The sequence below is a fragment of the Sphaeramia orbicularis genome, chromosome 12, assembly GCF_902148855.1.
Source record: "Sphaeramia orbicularis chromosome 12, fSphaOr1.1, whole genome shotgun sequence".
NCBI lineage: Eukaryota > Metazoa > Chordata > Actinopteri > Kurtiformes > Apogonidae > Sphaeramia > Sphaeramia orbicularis.
In genome coordinates this window covers 35163926-35175656 of record NC_043968.1, presented here as the reverse complement: position 1 = coordinate 35175656, position 11731 = coordinate 35163926, and the positions used below count along the sequence as shown (strand labels likewise).

Genomic DNA, 11731 nt, shown 5'->3' with positions numbered 1-11731 from the left:
GAGACTGAGGGATGAATCTTGTTCAGTCTGACTTTGGAGTAGTGGAGACAGTGGACAGTGTTAAACTGGATCAGCTGATGCCTACTGTTTATAGGACAGGAGTGAATCTTAGACAAACACTTGTTCCGCATAGATTCAGTTAATTCAATGCCTATCTCTTCTTTCCAAGTCTCTCTTATTTTCACACCATCTGCTTCAACATATTCATCAAACAAAATGTACAAACAGATGAGATGTCTGGAGGAAGAAGGGCTTTTCAGCACATTATAGATCTCATGCTCCATAGGATGGTTTTTGTAACTTCGGATTTTTTATACGATGTAATGTCTGACCCGTAAATGCCGGAAAAAGTGAGAGTTGGACAGGTTATATTGTCTCTTTAGTTGACTGAATGATGCAAATTTACCATCTATGTACAAATTTTCAAGTGAGACCAAGCCCTTCTTCGTCCAGTCACCATAAAACTTGCCATGCCAAGGATGCCAATTCTAATACCACAAACATAAATATGAATAGATAAAGCACAATATTAATCAAGTATTTTAATGACTGTAATAAAGTTAGTGAGCTTATGAGTTATTCATTTTGCTTTGTCGCTGTCTGAGGACAGTTACTCACACTTTTTAAGTACAAACCATTAAAATCTGTTCTACTTCTTGTCTGTTTAAACCCATATTCATTTTTGTGATGTGTGTCCACTTGATTAATGGGGTTTGTTGTAATGAAGCTTCAGGTGGTTGTGCCTCTGCTCCAAATACTGACATTGCATATTCTGCATTGAGCAGTTTTATTTTTGGGTCAGTGAGTCTGAAAACCCTCCATGTTGCTGACATGCTGAAGCAGCTCTTATGAACTTGCAGGACTGTGAATGTTGCTAATCCACTGTACAGTAGCTTGTCAGATTATACTGTTCTATGTGTCAAATCATTATAATTGATTTGGTTGCTCCATGTTTTCGGTTAATATTGGAAGAGTTCTGATTTAATGTAGAGTCATGGCCAAATATTTTGGCAGTGACTCTTTGAATAAATGTAATGTATTTGCCAGTAAAATTGATAAAATGCTTGTGATTGTTCTTCAGTAGATCTCAAAACACATGGAACTAATCTAAAAAAAACTGAAGTGGCAAAGCTTAAAATAACAAAATTTGTCTCAGTGCCAAAACTTTTGGCTACAACTGTATCTTAAAATAATTCTTCATATAACCATGATAGTCCATGGTAGGTTTGATATAATATGTTAATATTTTTATATATTGTAGATTCAAATGCATCAGTCTGTATCTGACTACACTTTAAGTTACAGTTTGACAGGGACAAATGAAGACATTATCAGCCTCATATGCGTGACTGTTTCACTGGTGTGTAAATGTGTGAGTGTTTGTGTGCACGAATGGGTAGAAGGTCGTTATATAAGTGCGGGTCCAGTTTTACCATTTATGTGTCCAAACACCTGACACACTTTGGACCATTTGTGCTGCTTCCACCTCTGTATTAGCTTCAGCCAAACATGTATACTGCCCTTAAAGCTGAGGGGTCCAAATTCAGGAGGAAAAACACCCGAATTTGAAGATACACACTTTACTTCTGTAGCTCTGCCCTCTCAATCCAAATCAAATACTAAATATAATATAGATGATCTGGTGCTGCTTCATACTGTCAAGCTTCTGTACTGAGATATAGAATAAAGCATTAAAACCACATCCATGTTACCTCTGACAAAATCTGGTCGGTGATCAGAAATTAGAGCTGTCACTCATATTTAGTCCTCCCACCTGAAAACGCCTTTGAAAAACCAAATCTGTATGGGGCACATTTTCTACAGCCCCAAAAAACAGGCAAAGAATAGATGGAAAATCCTGTGTTCTTTCAGACCACTTGAATTACAACATCCTGAAAGAAAATTATGGAATTAGTGCCCAGTGATACTAAAAAAAAAAAAAAAAACAAAAACACTGCAGCTTTTAATCCAAAAATGAATAGCTACCATCCACCCACACACACTCATTCCCCTCCTTACTTTCTTTGTTTTTGTTTCTTTTTAGTGTCTCTTTGTCTTTGTTATTCATCCCATCAACAGCAGAGATATTGAACCTCTGTCTCTCTTTTGGTGGTGTTGGCTGAGGGTTTGCAGAGTCAGCTGCTGCTCTAGACACTGAACTATGATGTACAAAAGTTAACCTGTAGGCAGAGATGTAAGGAGTACTAAATAATTCTCAAGTACTGTCACTTTAATAAAAAAATACTTGTGTAAAAATACACTCAAGAGTAAAATGTAACATATTTATAATGTACATTGAGTAAAAGTTCCTTGGTTAATTATTTTAAAATGTTGATCTTTTATTGTTCTCACCAGTCCTATGAAGCACAACCTCTATTGGGTCAAAATGGAGATATCATTGGTGTATTTCACAAATACAACACATCAATAAATCACTACCGATTACATACTGCTATTGGAAATCTGCATGTTGGACAGATTTTTGTGCAAGTGGCACATTTTTGATACCCACATTTTTGGACAGATGAAGCTCACGCTGCATAATGAAGCTGTCGCCTCTCTTGGAGTTGAATTTGAATGGGTCCTTTTAACAGTGGCCAAGGATTTTCATCATGTTCATCATGATTGGGATTCAGTTTCAGGATTTAGGTCTTATGTGGCTATTAAAAGTAAAAATCTTCTACAGTATTATTTCATCTGCCTGATCTACAATGAGTGACAGACCTGTTAATGGTGGCAATTCAAATTATGACCTCACACTGCAGTACACCTACTTCATAATGGATTAAAATGTAGTTCAGACCAAATTAATTATAATTCATTGCTTTTTCCCTGCTTACAGGTAGCGTCAAAACATGGTATCATCACAGAGCAATAAAAATAAAGAATAAATAAACTGCAGCAATATATGAAAACTACAACCATAAAAAGTAGAAAATGTTTCCTTGCATGTTGATCTGCTCATACCATCTGCAAAACTATTTATTAGTCAGTCTCTTTACTTGGGTAAGTTAAGGTACTTTTCAGATACCATAAAGCAGGCTGTCACTTCTTCTACAGCCTACATTGACTGTTCAACTGTGTGTTTCTTGCCGCAGGGATAGAAAACCTGTACGAGAGAGCTCAGTGCATCCGTAAGATCCTGCTGGGTGTCCCGAGGGCAACGCTGGTGGTGATGCGTTATCTGTTCGCCTTCCTCAACCAGTGAGTGTCTACTTAAACAGAGGCCCTCACAGGCCCTCATAGTTAATGATAATGACCAATCTCTTTCCATTTTCCCCATGTGGTTTTAAAGCTGAGAGTAGGTGGGAGAGAATATAAACCCCTGTTATAGTAAGGAGAGATAGAAGTGCACTCCTGAAACATGTAGGGATGATAAAACAGAGCTTGTTTCATTCCTGCAGCCTCTCAAATAAATATAGAATGATAGCGGCGAGGGATGGAGAGGCAGGAGGTGTGAACAGGAGGGAAACTAAGTGTGATGTGCAGGTGTGATGCGAAAGCTTAATGTATTGGTGCGTTTATTAGCAGGGCTATGAAATGCCTTCAGTTTTAATATTATTAAACTACATCTTCAATGGCAAGGTGAGTGAAAATATTTTTATTTACGTCAGTATTTAACCTCTGGGTCCTGTGATACACTATCTAGTGGAAACATCCCAACAGACAAAAACAGACAGGTAGAGCTCTCAGACCTCCCCCTGAATGTGGTCATTATCAGATTTCTATTCAACAAACAGCTGTTAATTAGGGACCTTTGAGCAGCTGTTGGTGAACAACATTTAGATTTTAAATTGTTTCTAGTCATGTTTATACCTAACATGATAACATGTCAGTAAATTGGCATCACAAGTGTACTTTGAGTGTAATTTCTACTATGTGACATGAAGGATGGAAGTGTTAAAATTAGTATAATGAAGCTAAATACAGAAGTGGTTTGTTGATCATTTGCCACAGCCTCTCCCAGTACAGCGATGAGAACATGATGGATGCTGGGAACCTGGCCATCGTGTTTGGCCCCACCCTCCTGCCCACACCAGACACATTGGACCAGGTGGCGTGCCAGGCGCATGTGAATGAGGTCATCAAAACGGTCATCCTGAACCACGACAACATCTTCCCAGACACCAAGGAGCTGCCTGGTCCGGTTTATGAGAAGTGTATGACAGGCGATCAGTACTGGTGAGACATTAACATTAGCCTTTTATTCGTACTCATTCAGTAATTTCATTAATCATTAATCATATTCATGTTGTCAGTTGTAAACAATATAGTCCGTAACCTGTTATTCATTTACATCTCTAATGTTTTGACCCTAATCAGACTGGTTGTTGAGAAACGAAAATCCACACTGTAGGTCAATATATCATGGACAATAAGGCATGAAATTCACTCATAACATGCATATAACTTATACACCGTATACTTACATAAGTTCCTATTCATCTGTACTTTGTTTTCCCATATTAATCTCATTTTTAAGCAGGTCATCATTTAACTGGTAACATAATGCTTTAATTCAGGAGTCTTGCTATGACTACTTGCTGTCATATATAGAGTTCAGTTTGTTCTATAGCATTAGTTCCCAACCTGTTTTGCCTGGTGTAACCCAGGGCACAGTTACATTAACTCAAATACTCCTTTACACAAACTCATAAGGACGATGAATACAATGCTTTTTAATTCTCATAGGAGTCACCTGATGCACTGTTTTCATACAAATCAAGCCATTTTACGCTGTTGGAATGTTTTATGTGCTTTTATCAGTGGAGTGTTGTGTCAGAGGGGTTTCTTCTGACTCAGGTTGAAAGTGAGCTTAGTTGTTATTATACATTTACTAAAGATCAGTATGACAACACTTTGTAATCCGGTTTGGTTGTTTTCGAATGCAAAATGTCATTTGCAACTACCCCATAGCAACTGCAGAAGTATGTCTCTGGTTGGGAATTATTGATTTACAGTACATTATCACCTGCCAGTCAGTGATGGATATAAGAGTATAAACCTGCCTGATATGTACTGTTAAGTACCATGTTCTTGTTTTCCTTTCCTTGTATTTTTTCATCATAAACTAAACTCTTGACATTCTGTATTGTTGCGTAAACGTCCTCACTCTCTGTTAGCAGCTGTATTTCCATCTGTGCTTGCGTCCTCCTCCCTTTGTTCCCACGTTGAATGGACAGTATGCTGGTCTCCCTCAGTGACTTAGCCTCTCCTCTTCTTCCTGCAGTGAGAGTCCGTTCAGCGAGCCGGGAGCATTGGAGGAGGCCGAACCCGACGCCGGCACAGAGACCCAAACCAGCGATGAGGGTACGTATGACACCTGACCTTCACACAATCGCCCAGCGGGCCTCCTCGCTCACACTCCCATCCCTCTGTGTCCTGGTGAAGAGTGGTTGCCACAGCAACAGCAGCTATGGAGACCGCCCCCCTCATTCCTTGTTCGCTCCCTCCCTCCCTCCACACCCCACCCGCCTTTCCTCCTCTTTTCTTGCTCTGAATTGATAGAAATACTCAAACCTTTAATTGTTTTAAAGCTCTGTTCTTACTGGCCAGGCCGCAGACAGCCGAGAGGATCAGAGACAGATGATTGACACGTTCACGTTCACCTTTATGTTCATGTGTGGGTCTTATCTTTATCTCCTCCTCCCCCTTTCTCCACTCTATGTCTGTCTTGCAGAGGGTGAGGCGGTGGAGGCGGTGGCAAGGTTTGACTATGTGGGCCGTTCGGGCCGGGAACTATCCTTCAAGAAGGGAGCGTCCCTGCAGCTCTTTCAGCGTGCATCACATGACTGGTGGGAGGGGCGCCACAACGGCAACCATGGCTTGGTGCCTCATCAGTACATTGTGGTGAAGGACAGGCGAGTTCACAGACAAGATGATTTGTATACACAGTCTAAGTTTTAAAATTGGTAAATTACGTTTGTGTTGTAGTGATTTTCTGTACGTTTTTACTATCAGTGAACTGAACCAGCTAATAATGTCATCAGTATATTTACTGTCTCATATGAGCATATTCTGCCTCTGTGCCTTAGAGCTCCTCTGTTGTCCAATAACATTAAAACACATCAGTGAGCCACAACATTCTTCAATAACATGAGTAAACACTGTAGTTTTTAATATACTGGCATGCCTCTACAGAAACTAAAGAATTATTATGGCTTGGACGTTTTCATTGGTTTTCATTTTACTAGTATTCTCAGGTTTGTTTTTGATTCTAGTTTAGTCTTAATTGATTTTAGGAGTGCAAAAGTTGTTTTTGATGAATTCACAGTTTTTTTTAAATTTAGTTTTCATTTAATGAATTTATGTAGTTTTAGTTTTACAGGTATTGTGAAGGATACCTGGAGACGCTAAAAAGGGTTTGATGAAAGGAATACTGATGCACATATGATGCATTACATAATATGTGACTAACAAACACAAGGTTTCAAAATGCATAAACGCATTTTAATCTTTAGCATCACGTTTCACCTTCTTTCAAGATCATATTTATTAGGACAAAGTGCTTTAGCAAACAATTTTTACCTTTTATCTTTTTTTTTCCCATGTTGCATGGTTCATTGTCGTTTGTATGTAATGTTTTTTAACCCTTCAAATAAACATTGGAAATGATAGTGGTAGAACTAGTGGTCAGTCAAGTTACGTTAACTTCTATATTTTTGTTTGCCTTTGCATAAAATTTGTAATATTACCGGCACCGGTCCTAAATTTTTCATTTTCAGTTTCAGAAATTTGTACTTTAATTTATTTTTACTGCCAAAGTGTTGACATTGATAATGTTTTGATGTCTAATTTTTTGGCTAACTGTCTTATTTTCAATTATTAAAATGATACGTGAATTGTAATGTTTGCAGTTCATCACATACTCCATTTAATGCAGACTCAAAATACTTTTACCCAGTATGTGTGTGTGTGTGTTTGTGTGTAAAATCTTGATATGAAGATCCATTGTTAATTTGGTTTGTGTCATATTTAGAGAGGGTCCTTGATATAATTGCCCTATTTGTTTAATTGACAAGTTGCAGTGATTTGTGTGGATTTGTTGCTCTGTGGATTGCACACACATTGTTGATTAATGAACTTATTGGACTAAGGAAGTCAGTAACTGCAGACTATTGATCAGCTAACTGATGACTGGTGTGTTCTGTGAGTTCAGCTCTCCTGTTTCCAGAGTGATTTGTCCTGATTGGGATGTGCTTGGTGTCTTTAGGGCGGACGCCATGTCAGATACACTCAGTCAGAAAGCAGACAGTGATGGAGGGAGCAGCAGCACCGATGATAAGAGGTCCAGGAGTGAACTGAGCTCCCCTACGGACATCAGACCTCCAGAGACCTATAACAGGTCTGTCATGTAAGACATCTTCCATTATCAGAAGACAGATGATCATTTTAGCTGCAGTGAATGTTAATTTTATTCTTGCGCTGGTTCTGTCACCTCTAAAAATACCTGCGAATTTCTTCATGCTGTTATCGCAGCTGTATCTCATGTGACTTGTTTCCCGGTCTGACAGCATCACACACCTTTCACTTTCTCTCAGAGTCATTCCCAGCATCTGATGGGAGGGAAACTGCAAACTAAGTGCAGTGACCTAATCTATGAAAAAAGGTGTGGCTGTCAAACAGTTTTATTTCCCTTCAATTGATGGATATTAACCATTTTGTAAAACAGCTGTACTGTTCAAACATTGTCACGTTCACAGAAAAGCATCAGGATACTTCATACCAAGTGCTTGCTGATCTTCTAAGAGCATTTAAAAAGCCCCTCCTCAACTGTTGACACTTATGTAAAATCATCATGTCCATTTTATGTAGCAAGTGTAAAAAAACTAACTTATCAGCACTTAAGCTTGTCTTTTACTCCTCATGCTACTTCTTAATTTCATCACTACTTAACAGAAGGAAACTCATATCCAGCAGAATAGGAATCAGCAATGCAGAGTACCACTGTTTTTTGACATGCAAAGGGCTGAAAGTAATAAAACATGAATGAGAAGTATCTGTTCTTGTTTGCCACATTTTGTATACAGTAGCAAAATGTTAAAAACAATGTCATTATATTAACTCTACTGGTGTTATATTAACTTTCTGTTCTGGTCATGCCACACTTAAGCCAAGAAATTATCAGAAAAATAAATCCATATTGATAAAATCTTGTAAATACATCACTTTTAGGAGAATTATGCATATATACAGAATTATATAGTTTGTAAGAGAAAATGGGAAGTTAGTGTGGTCACTGATTATTTGTCATTAAACATGGTATGAATTATCAAGTATCTTTGAATCATACTGACTTCAGCATTAAAGACTTGAGATCAAATGACACAAACTTTCAAACCCCCACAAAATGTAATAATTGGTAACGCTTTACAATTTGGACACTGTTTTTTACTATTAAACTAGCCCTACTAGAGGCTAAAAACAGCACTTAACTAGTTAAAATGCTCTTTTGTCATCGAGTACTCTGAATATGATGTACAGCCTTTAGACAACAGTAGAGAGAAGACCAGAACTGCAGGTAGAGAAATGAGGAATAAAGGTTTTCAGCTTTGTTTTGGATCTGGGTCACTGTGGGTCATTGTTCTTCCACCAGAACCTTTATGTCACATGCACAGCAGACATCTTCATTCATGTCACATTGTCATCACAGCCACACTCATCTGTTAAGTCAGACTTATGTTAACCTGAGTTCTTCATTCTTCTGATGACAGTCATCGGAGGAAGCGAACAGACGGTTTATTCCGCCGCCCCCTTGGTCGCTCGAACGACACCTACTGCCATGGCAATGGGGGAGTGATGGAACGCAGCTCTCCGCCGGTGACAGGTCACTTCAGTCCCAGGGAGTTGTTGCTGGGACGCGGTCAAGGCTTGACCCCGCCCCTCGATAGCCCAGAGCGCCGCCGTCGCTCTGCAGCAGCAGTGACCATGACAGTCAGCCGACATGATTCGCTGAGGAGACCAGAAGACACGCCCATCCGACGCTCGAGCAGCGGTCAGCATGGCTTCAGTGACTCTCATCGTTCAAGAGGGTTGGACCCCGACACGCTGGCACAGGTAGACATGAACAGATCCAACTGAACCCTCATTAAACAGATTAAATTAAAGCTGCTCAAAGTGTTTAGTACCTCTGCAGATCTATAATCAGATCAGTCACAAGAATGAAAGATGAGAATTTCTCAGTGTTTAAAGTTGCTGTGTATGGATCTTTTTTTTGTTTGTTGCAGATTTAATTTAACTCTCGTTTCCCTGTTGACTAACTCTTCTTTTTCTCGGATTTTTTTCTTTTTCAGGACATCGAGGAGACGGTGACGGTGGCTCTGGGGGAGCTGAGGCAGCTGGAGCGGCAGGGCTGCAGGCCGGCGCCCGACGTAGTGCTGGACACTCTGGAACAGGTGAAGAATGGTCCCATCACCACCTGCTCCTCCGAGTCTCCCAGCCCCCACAGCACCCCCAGCACCCCAGGAACCCCGGGAACACCGGGCACCCCTGGTACTCCAGGAACACCTGGCACACCAAGCCCCCTCAGCCCTCTGAGCCCCATCAGCCCACTACCTGGACCTCCGCCTGGACCTCCCCGACCGGCCAATCCTTCTCCTGACACCCTGGGCTCCTTCAAGCCTGTGGCAGCTGCCCGTATGGGGGCCCCCTTGCGGCCCCCTGCAGTTAGGCCCAAACCTATGATTCCACCGAAGAGCAGCACTCCGCCTCTGCCCCCGCCGCTGGACAAATCCTGCACCATGTGAGCCAAACCCGGCCAATAATAGGCCAAATCAGGCCTACCCGGGCCAAAAATGGGTCAGAAGAGGAGATCAGGGTACTGCTAAATGTTTATAATCAACATGAGGGTAGAAAGGGTAGGAAAGACTAAAAGGGTTTTAATGTAGTAATAAAATATAATATGACATGACCTATGATATGATATGCCATGATATTTATGTGTTGTCAGGTTGGTGTGTACTCTCTTGGTGTGTAGGAGTTTACTTTCTCCATGTATTGAAGCATTTATCAAAGGTTAGCTAAAAGAACAGCTGATAAAGAGATACAGGGACGAACGTAGACACGGCATCCTGTTCTGTATATTAAATAATAGAGAGACATGGAGAGTGTATTTCAGCTCCAGTAAAATGTAGTTTCAGTGACGTGAATGTGGGCTGTACTGTCATGACGATAGGCTCTGAAGTAACGCAGGCCTATCAGGAAAAGGCTGCTGTTTTTAAAGAACTATCCTGACCGGCTTGGCTGCTGTATCTGTATAAGTGACTCGGATAAAAGCCGTAAAGAAGAAGAGAACATGGCAGAGTGAAGGCAACGATGGTTCAACAACGTCTGTGTGACTTAATTTATTTTTTTAATTTTTTCACTCGGTTCAGCTGCTAAGCTCACTTTCACCTCAAACCACGAAACGCCTCTTGAGGTCGTCAGTGACACAAAACTCACGTTATTTAACCAATGTTCAGCTATTTAATGAATGTTTCCAGTATTTAACGACTGTTCAGCCATCTATTGAATGTTCAGTGAGCTGTGGAGGCGACTCACTTAACTTTTTAACAGCCTTGTTGTGTTTAAAGTGGAAACCCATGCCCAGACCGGAGCTTCAGACAGGGTGGATTTATCGGTGGAGGGAGTTAGGAACCTGGACAGAACTTTTTCTGGGATGGGGTGGGTGTATGATTTCTTTGTTCTTGTGTGTGTGCGAAAAGAATATGTGTTTGTGTGTGTGTGCGTGTGTGTGTGCGTGTTTGTGTGTGTGTGTGTGAGAGTGTGTCTTTTTTGCCTGCCCTTGTACTACTCCCTTGTAAGTGCAGACGCACTAGAATAGTCATAGATAATAGATAATTCATGCCTGCCTTGAGTGCCAGCACACACAAGCGCAAGTTGGGAAAGCAGTGCGAGTGCAAAAAGCATGCCACTTTCTCTGAGTGTGTGTATACGTGTGTGTTAATGGTTTACCTGCTTGTTACACTAAAGTCACTGGTTAACCTTAAATTCACAGTAAGCTAACAGGGTGGGGCTCTGTCTGTAAACGCCCAAAAAACACTTGAACAGCACACTGAATGTGGCCTCCAACCGGGCTGGTAACTGATGTGAGTGTGGTGATTAAAATGAAATGTGACTTGCTGAGATGGGATATGGATGCACATCTGTGTGTGTATACGTGTGTGTGGATGTAAGTGTGTATCTGTGAAAGTGCCTTTTTTTTAATCCTTGTCTTTTTTGGGGAGTTGTGAATCCACTCACGCATGTCCTGAACGAAGAGCAGCAGCACTCCGAATGAAATAATCATAAAGTGTTTAGTAGATTACTGAATTATGAATTCTAGCATTAACCCATTGTGACATTGCACTTTGATGTATAGGATTGTGTACTTGGCATGTAGCATCATAACATGTTGGTGCATTTTAACTCAAAGGGAAGTTTCTTTGAATGTGTTTGATAATAAAGGAAATGGTTTTTGTCTGTTAGTGTTGCTGTATTTGAAACCTGAGCTTCCTACAGATGAGCTCATATAGCCAAATGGATTGTATCAACGTGTTGTATTTATATTATAAATAAACCTGAATAAATTAGCATTCAAGTCATCATCTGACTGAGAAGGGCTTTTTTGTGGATGTGTCCTCTCATTTACTGCAAACATTGGACACATTTTCTGGACAAAACTGAAGTCCATCGTATTGTGTTGGACCTTTTTTTTTTTTTTTTTTTTTTTTGGTCCCACTCAAATCTTTAC

The 11731-nt window shown here is 40.4% G+C and overlaps 1 protein-coding gene across 2 annotated transcripts in view; it reads left to right on the top strand.

Annotated features, from left to right (window-relative positions):
* LOC115430063 (SLIT-ROBO Rho GTPase-activating protein 1) overlaps window positions 1-11583 on the top strand; it is a 36865-nt gene extending 25282 nt beyond the window's left edge. Inside the window, exons 17-23 of one of the 2 annotated variants that reach the window (XM_030149951.1) lie at window positions 3099-3204; window positions 3958-4182; window positions 5231-5310; window positions 5681-5861; window positions 7214-7345; window positions 8715-9057; window positions 9294-11583. In XM_030149951.1, coding sequence (XP_030005811.1) covers window positions 3099-3204; window positions 3958-4182; window positions 5231-5310; window positions 5681-5861; window positions 7214-7345; window positions 8715-9057; window positions 9294-9746 — 1520 coding nt within the window. In that variant the 3' untranslated portion in view covers window positions 9747-11583. Of the gene's footprint in view, window positions 1-3098; window positions 3205-3957; window positions 4183-5230; window positions 5311-5680; window positions 5862-7213; window positions 7355-8714; window positions 9058-9293 lie in introns of both variants that reach the window. The other variant, XM_030149950.1, reaches the window with a different exon arrangement.
* Window positions 11584-11731: the final 148 nt, after the last annotated feature.